Source organism: Lepidochelys kempii, chromosome 25 (assembly GCF_965140265.1).
Source record: "Lepidochelys kempii isolate rLepKem1 chromosome 25, rLepKem1.hap2, whole genome shotgun sequence".
In the NCBI taxonomy this organism is placed as follows: domain Eukaryota; kingdom Metazoa; phylum Chordata; order Testudines; family Cheloniidae; genus Lepidochelys; species Lepidochelys kempii.
In genome coordinates, this window is record NC_133280.1 from 9,250,689 (window position 1) to 9,258,699 (window position 8,011).

Consider the following 8,011-nt stretch of genomic DNA (forward strand, 5'->3'; position numbering starts at 1 on the left):
GGCACTCGGGAGGCGCACGATGAGCAGTCGATCCGGTTGTCCTTTCAAAAACAAGTTCCCCTGGGTCCTCCACCCACTCCCCTAAACAAAGTGGGGTGAAACTAGGACCTCTCCAGGCCAGCGAGTGCTGGGGGCAGCATCAGCAGGTCTCCCCCCTTTGTGCTCCCCAGCCCGTGTGGCCAGATTTACAGTGACCTCCTGAGCAGGTGCCCTGGGGACAAAGGGGCTCCACGCACCCCCTTTGCCTCCCAAGGAGAGGTGATCGACGCTGGAGTAGCTGAATGCCTCCCCCCTCCAGCTCATCCATGCAGGGCCAGCCACGAGTGAGCGGGCAATCGATATGGGAGACAGACACATGCTAGATTAGACCGAGGGGCAGGTATGGGGCTGCAAGAGTGACAGAGTCAGAGGGGGTGAACAGAGACAGACCAGAGGGGCACGTGCCAGGAGGGTAGATGTGTGCAGCAAAATTCAACAGCCTCCAAGCGGAACGCTGGGAAGTTTCTCGGGTTTCTCCGAGAAACCAGCCCCACCCCCCCCATCCCCCTTGGAAGGAAAGCCTCAGCATCAGATCCCCAAGCTCCCTTTCCAAGTAGATCACGTCTGGCCGAGAAGCCTGCCAACTCTTGCAACACCGCATACTAAAGAGCCCCTCCCCACCCCTCCGGCCCCCTTCTGCGCACCACTCACGCAAAGGCCAGAGCCACAGAAGGAACAAAGTGGCCAAACAGGAAGGTGGGCAGAGATCTTCGATACTTCATTAATAAAATACTCCCCATGCTAGCTGCAGGGGACAGCCCCTCCAAGCAAGATCTTGCTCCTTTTCAGTGACCTCAACTGCCACGGCCCCCAGGGCGATCCTGGATTGTCCAAGCCACCTCTAGAGGGCGACAGAGTCTCACTGGAGGTTTGCTTATGGCAGCCGGTTGCAGTCAGTAACAAAGGGCCCTGTGCTGCCCAGCGACAAGGTCACAAGCTCTCTCCTCGAGCCCTCCCTTCCCCAAGGACCGACAGCCTCAGGGTGAAGGCGGAAGCAGGAGGCAAGTGTTGATCACTAGTGACCCCCGGGCGCTGCCGATGGCCGGCAGGGGAGTTCAATCCTCCTGCCCAACAGTAGGAAACGGAGTTCGAGAGCGACCCAGGTCAGCAGCCTGCTCAGCCCGGTTAGTCTGGCTCAGAAGCAGCGTCCATAAGCCAGCGGGGTTGGGTCTAGGTGGGAATGGCGCACTCGAGGCTGGGTTCCCGCAAAGCGGCCAGCTTCTTTATGGCCAGAGCGGGTGAAAAATGGGTCTGAAAACGCCATAAAACACACACACACACACACACGGTGACCTTTCCAAACAGCCAGCAAAGCTGCAGGGATAAAACAACCCGTGCAGCCGGTCTGCAAACATTGCCGTTAAGGATCGGCCCAAACCGCAGCAGGCTACGAACCCTGCAACGACCCGCTCCCCAAAAGCCACTGACCCCGAACCCGGGCGAGATCCTGGTCACAGAACGGCACAAAGCCCAGCGGCACCACCCGAGGCAGGGTCTGCGGTGACTGTGGTCACAGCATACAAGCTTGAAACCACCTGCTCAGCTGGGAGCTGGTACCCTCGGCGCGCGGAGCCAGGGCAAAGTTTCCCAGCTGCCTTCAGTAAAGTGCTGCCTTTGCAGGGGCGGGGCAGGGAAGGGGAGTCCATCCCTCCTTCCCCCACCACCCCCATCTTTTCCCAGCCCCAAACCCCTATAAACACCGCCAGTTCTCCCCCTCTCCATAGCAACCCAATGAATACTGCCCCCTACCTCACGATGCCCCCCGAAATATTCCCCTCTATTTCCTCCTTTCCATAGTCTCCTGCCCCCCCCCCCCCATCTTCTCTCTTATGAGGCAGCCTTCCCCATGGTGCTGCTACCCCACGGCACAGCCCTCCCGCCCTCCAGCACATGACTCGCCACCGCCCAGACGCCACCTGCACGCTGCAAAAGAATCCGGAGCGGCAGCTAAGACAACTTGGGAGCCCCCTGGCTCTGACCCCTTGATCGATCGACCACTGGCAGAGCCCTGGGTTTGGCTATTCCAGGGGGATGGCATCCCACCCATCAGAATGGAGCGAAATTCGGGGGCAGGCTGTGGGCCAGCGTCCCTCCACAAAGGAGGACAACTGCATCCATGTTACATCCACACAGCCCTGCATCACTCAGCAAAGGGGCAGCCTGCCTCCCCCCCGCACCCCCGCACAGTACACGCTCCATAGGAAGGCCTGATCCGGCGGGCAGCTGCTGAGCACCCTCGCTGACTTCAACGGGGCCGGACAGTGCTCTGCACCTGGCAGGACTGGGCCCCTCATTCACAAACACAACCCTGCCCGATTTCAAATTAAAAGCACAAAAGAAAAAACAAGCACACCAATGTTCTCAAGACCCACCCTCCACCCCCAATTGCACCAGCTGCAGGTGAAGGGCCCATGCTTATCCTTTAAACGGATAGTGCCGGCATCATGGCAGCAACTGGGTGCTATGCAGTTGAAAATCTGCCCCCTAGCGTCATGTAGTCCATGCCCTACATTTAGGTTCAAAATACTAGATGATGGGGCTGAGGGGTGCGTGAAAGAGATTTAGACGGCACCGATTTTATTAGCATTAAACACTATTTATTCCGATGATCGTACCAATGAAGACTGAATCTTGGAGCCCTGCGTTCCCCTTACAGCACGGGCAACTCCCAACGCCACAGGACAGGAACCAGAGGTGAAATGGACAATGGGTTAAGATTATTCATTATTATTCACGGGGCAGGCTACAGCGTGAGCTCTCAACAGCCAGCAGAGCACCCGTTTCACTCCATCTCCAGCAGCCGAAGGGTCTGGCCCAGAAAGTGAAACTAAGTGAAGACCTTGGAAAAGGGGACAGGCCAGCACCAAAGCCAGGCCTGTATTTGCTTGTATGATGTCCTCTCCCAATCTCTCGGCAGAACTCTTACCAGTGACGCAGATCAGAAAAGTTTTGTTCTGATGGAATTTTCACCCGGACAGCGTCCTTGCCCAGCACTGTTATTCATCATCCGTTAATAACACTTTGCTGGACGAAAAGGGCCTCTGGAGGAGCAATCTCAAGGGGCTTTGGTATCGTTAGCAGCTAGGTAAAGTGAGGCAGTGTGAGCTAGTGGACAGCCCATGGGGTGATGGCTCAGGAGACCTGGGCTCTCGGCTCTGTGACCTTGGGCAGTCGTCCTGTGCCTCAGTTTCCCCTCCTGCCCTTGTCCATTTAGACTGTACACTCACAGGTTCAGGGACTGTGTCTGTACAGAACCTAGCACAAGAAGGGCCTGATCTCAGCAGAGACCCCTAGACGCTCTCATTATACCAACAGCCCCATTCTACAGACAAGCAGACTGAGGTGCAGAGAAGGGACATGACAGGGCCACAGTCATGCAGAGAGAACAATGACAGAGCTGGGAACAGAACCTAGGTCCCCCCACTTCCCCATTCGGGGTGCTGCACTGACCCACTGGGCCATGCTGCCTCCCGGCACGCTCCGGGCTGTACGGCACTCCGGAGATCCCAAGTGCTAACGAACCTGCACAGAGATGAGCAATCACCTTCTTGCTCCAGGCCAGATTCCACTTCCCGCTGCTACGATGGGCTCAGGGCACTGGCATGGAGCACCGGACAGCCCGCCCCACTTTCCCATCCCCAAGCCAACCGCTCCTGCTCCCTGGGAGACTGAAAGGGAGATGGGAGAGCCTTGTCTGCGAGGCAGAGCCGACGTGCTCCCTGCGAGCCCCAGACAGGAGAGTGGATGCACTGATAGGCCCTGCCGCTCCGATGCCCGGGGTGGCTCCAGATTCCATGGCTGTGTCTCTATAGATCCCACATGATGTGGGAGGCTGGGTGCGCGTTTAGGGAAGGGGGAGGCAGGCAGTCTCTGCACAGGGAGCTGGGATACTGCCCCAGGTGCTTAGCAGGCAAAGCCCTGTCCTCAGCCACATGCCAGGCGGCACCCAGGTCCCTGCCCCTGTCCCCCACCCTTGGCAGTGACTGTCCCCAAAGCAGAAAACAGGAGGGGCTCAACATTAGCACAGACGTCAGGCCAACTGGAAACCAGCCAGGAGGATCTCGGGGGGCCCGATCCTGCGCTGAGCACCTTCGTCTCTCAGAGCCCTTATCCAGCACTCTGCAGGATGGGCCCCCCGATAGGAGCAGGAACACAGGTGGGCTATCTTTAGTGTGACCAGCGTCAGGGGAACAGGGGTTTCACAGGACCGGGTGAGGGTGGTTGATGCCCAGCATGGAACCATGAAGTGCCTAGTGGAGTGACGTCTAGCAGGGCTCTCTCTCGAGCCGGGCTCCCCACTGCTGAACCCCCACCCCTGGAAATCGCAGGGCCCAGCCCCCGCATTTAAAAGTATTAAACTCCCCTGGTGCCCTGCTGTTTTCTCCTTTCCTGCCAATAACCTTATTCCTCAAGCAGAAATGTCATAAACCAGGACCCACAGCCCGGCAGACACCTTCCCTGCAGCTGCAGGGTCCAGAGGCCACCCAGCACCCGGAGGCAGAGGGAACCCACATGGGGGGGAAGGCTCCGTTCCCCAGCCTCCGCCCCTCATCCGAGGGCAAGGCCAACCTTTCCAGCCGTGGCAAACCTCAGATCCTCGCACTGCTCCCCGGGGAGGGGTCAGTGTCACCCTTTCTGCCCCACCCCGTCTCTATGCCAGGGCCCCCGGCAGCCCTCCCCAGCCCACCCGTGTGCTGGATTCTGGGCGGTTCAGCTCCCTGTGCCCGGTCCCCAGGCGGGGTCTGCGCCCTGCTCCACCCCAGACAGGTTCTGCCTGACAGTGGGGGCTGCACCCCAGGTGAAGGGCAGGTCCCGTCCTGCCCCCTCGCCCCCCAGGCGGTTACCAAGGGGCTTGGGGCTGGACAAAACAAACCCAGGCAGCCACTCGGCTACCTCGTTCACCTTGCCCCTCATCCAGCCCCCTGTAGAACAACTCCGGCTGGGGGGGGGGTCCTCGCCGCTCCTGCCCCTCCCCCTTTGTAACAGACCCCCCCCGGCGGTACCCACCAGCTGCTGGGAAATGCCAGCTCCCCGGGAGGGGGGGTAGAGCCAGTGACCCTTCAAGGTTCCCTTCGGCATTGGAGCCCGTAACAAAAGCTCGCTGCAGGCTCTTCTGTGTGTCCCCCCCCCCCGCTCCCCGGCTCGGATGGGGAAGGCAGGGGCTGCTCACCGACTACACAAAGGCACGTTGCTGCCCTGGCAGGGGATAACCCCCCCCCACGACTGAAATCGACACCGCCCCCCCGCACCACCACCACGCCCCCCCTGCCCTGGGCTGCTCCCCCAGCCCCCCACAAGCGGACGATCGCCGGCCGAGAGCCGCAAAGTTTGCAGGGCTCCCAGGGGAAAAGCCCCCCCCGGCCGAGGCAAAGCCCCCCGCTCCCCGGCAGCGCCCGGCGCCCTCACCTACCGTGCCGGCGGCTCCCCGGGAGCCAGGCTGGGGCTGTCTGCAGCGTGCAACTCCGAGCGGCTCTTTCCTTTAAGGGGCGGCGCTCCTCCTTCTCCCCCTCACACCTGTCCCTGCCTCGCACCCGCCTGGCATCCTGGCCACGCACCCAGCTCCGGAGCCAGGGCGCAGAGACACACACCAGGCAGGCGGGGAGGGACGGGGAGGGTCCCCCCTGACAGATCCCCCCCCCGGTGCAATGCAGCTCCCCACCAGCTGTGTGCATGCAAACCCCGGCAGCTTCTTCTCCAGCACCCCCCCCCGGGCAGGGGAACAGCGCTGGGGGGCTGGGAACAGCTGCAGCCAGGGGCTCCTGCGAGGGGGGGGGGCTATAGCTCGCTGGACGGAGGAGGGCTCCTGCTACCTCCCCCCCACCCCACCCCTCCCCTCCCCTCCCTGCTGCCTTTGTCAGCCTGCTGGGGGGGGGAGGGCTAGCGGGGGGCGGAGAGCGGGTCTCGTCCCCCCTCTCTCCAGGCGCTGGCTCTATCTGCTGGCTCCGTCTCCTGCGTTATCAGGAGCGCGCACATTGCAGGCTGCATCTCCCCTCCGCCGCAGCTCCAGCCTGCACCCAGCCCGCCGGGCTCCCGGCAAGAGCAGGGCTGGATTCCGGCGCTTCCGGCAGGAGCCGGATCGCGAGGGGGACCCGCTTGGCGTGGGGGGGGGGGGGGGGGAGAGGCTCCGAGCGGGCGGGGGGAGGATTTGAAGGCCGGTTGCCAGGGGGAGGCTCGTTCCTGGCCAGCCCAGGGGTGGGTTGGTTTGAGGCCACAGAGGCGAGGTCTCCACTTGCCAGCCCAGCCCACCTTGGCCAAGCCACTGCCCCGCTCCGTGCCTCAGTTTCCCCCATCTGCAGCATCAGGAGCACTCTTTCTTTGCCCATCCCCGCCCCCTGGACTGTAAGCTCTTCGGGGCAGGGGCCGCCTCCGACTCTGTATGCACAATGGGGACACAATCGCAGCCCTCGGTACTCCTCCTAGGTCTTTGTGGTAGCCAGACGGGGCACTGTGTCTACATTGGAGCTAGTTATGAGATGGTAGTATTTGATTTATGATTGGTACGGGAGTGGCGCCAAGAGGTCCTGACCAAGGTGACGCCAGGCGCTGTACAAACACACAGCACGAGCCATTTCTTGCCCCAAATCTCAGACAAGACAGACAAACCTGCTGTCCCCCTAAGTAGGGGCCAGGCCATGATCTTTAGGTAGGGCTCTGGGGATGCCACATGCCCAGGGCCCCAGACTGCCTTCCTACAGCCCTGCTCACCCGGCACAGCTGGGAGCTGATCCCAGGCTGGCAATCCGGGTATTATTATTGTTTGTATTACCGCAGCCCCGAGCAGCACCAGTCGTGCCCCAGGCCCCCAGAGGTTCTCAAACTTTTGTACTGGTGACCCCTGTCACATAGCAAGCCACTGAGTGTGACCCCCCCATAAATTAAAAACACGTTTTTTTATATATTTAACACTATTATTAATGCTGGAGGCAAAGCAGGGTTTGGGGTGGAGGCTGACAACTCGCCACCCCCCCCATGTAATAACCTCGCAACCCCCTCAGGGGTCCCGACCCCCAGTTTGAGAACCCCTGTGCTAGGCACTGCAGAAACACAGAATAGACGATCCCTTACGGCCCGTCTTTATTATGGAACGCACATGGCTATTTCATACAGCAAACCACATGCAAAGGATGTGAAGGTTGCAAAATCAAGCACTCAAATGTTAGGAAGTGCCAGGATCAAGGTAGCTTTTGCATCCTTAACTCAGCTGTCTCGGGCACATGCATTGTGATCCAGTCTTTACTTACACCTACTGTCTATTTTCCCCCAGCCCCCTGCCTCGTTCAGTGCTCAGGATGGACGGTGCTCACTGAATGGGTCTCTCTTCAATATTCCTTTTTATCCTCATGCTTCAGTGCATGGCCCCAGGCATTATTCACTGCCCAGCAGCCAAGCCCTGAACTGAATACAGAATTATTAAATTTCCCCGTGGACTTTTCCATGCTGCTCTCATTGGAGGATCTTAGTCCGTTACAGACATGAATGAATTTATTGGTGTGACACCCTGGGGTGGTGAGGTCACAGTATTATCCCCATTTCACACATGGGAAACTGAGCCATTAGAGCCAAAAATGCCAAGGAAGGTTGGAGGCCCAGTTTGACAAGTGTAGGATCTTTTGCAAAACATTGTGTAGCTCTTCATTATTCAGAGCACGGTGCCCGTTGACCTCAGTGGCAGCTGTGAGTACTCAGCACTTCTGCAAGGCAGACCCAAGGTGTCTCAGGTTGGGTACCCAGAAAATGGCTGCTGTGAAAAGTTTGCTTTAAGTGACTTGCCCAGCACCATCCAGGAACTCCGTGGCAGAGGCAGGGATGGAACCCGGTTGTCCAGGACGGCATTCCACTGCCTTCTTAGCCAGGAATCCTTTTCCCTTCCCGCAGTCCCCCACCTCATTCATTGCACACTTCCCAACTTCTGCAAAAACGACGCAGGGCTCCAAGAGGCAGCTTCGGTGGACAGCCCCGAGTCATCCCCAGA

At 59.6% G+C, this 8,011-nt stretch overlaps 1 protein-coding gene across 3 annotated transcripts in view; it reads right to left on the reverse strand.

Moving 5' to 3' along the window:
- SEMA6B (semaphorin 6B) overlaps nt 1-6,045 on the reverse strand; it is an 88,354-nt gene extending 82,309 nt beyond the window's left edge. Inside the window, exon 1 of one of the 3 annotated variants that reach the window (XM_073324601.1) lies at nt 5,446-6,045. In XM_073324601.1, coding sequence (XP_073180702.1) covers nt 5,446-5,711 — 266 coding nt within the window. In that variant the 5' untranslated portion in view covers nt 5,712-6,045. The remainder of the gene's footprint in view (nt 1-5,445) is intronic. The other 2 variants (XM_073324600.1, XM_073324602.1) reach the window with 2 other exon arrangements.
- Between the last annotated feature and the right edge of the window lie 1,966 nt (nt 6,046-8,011).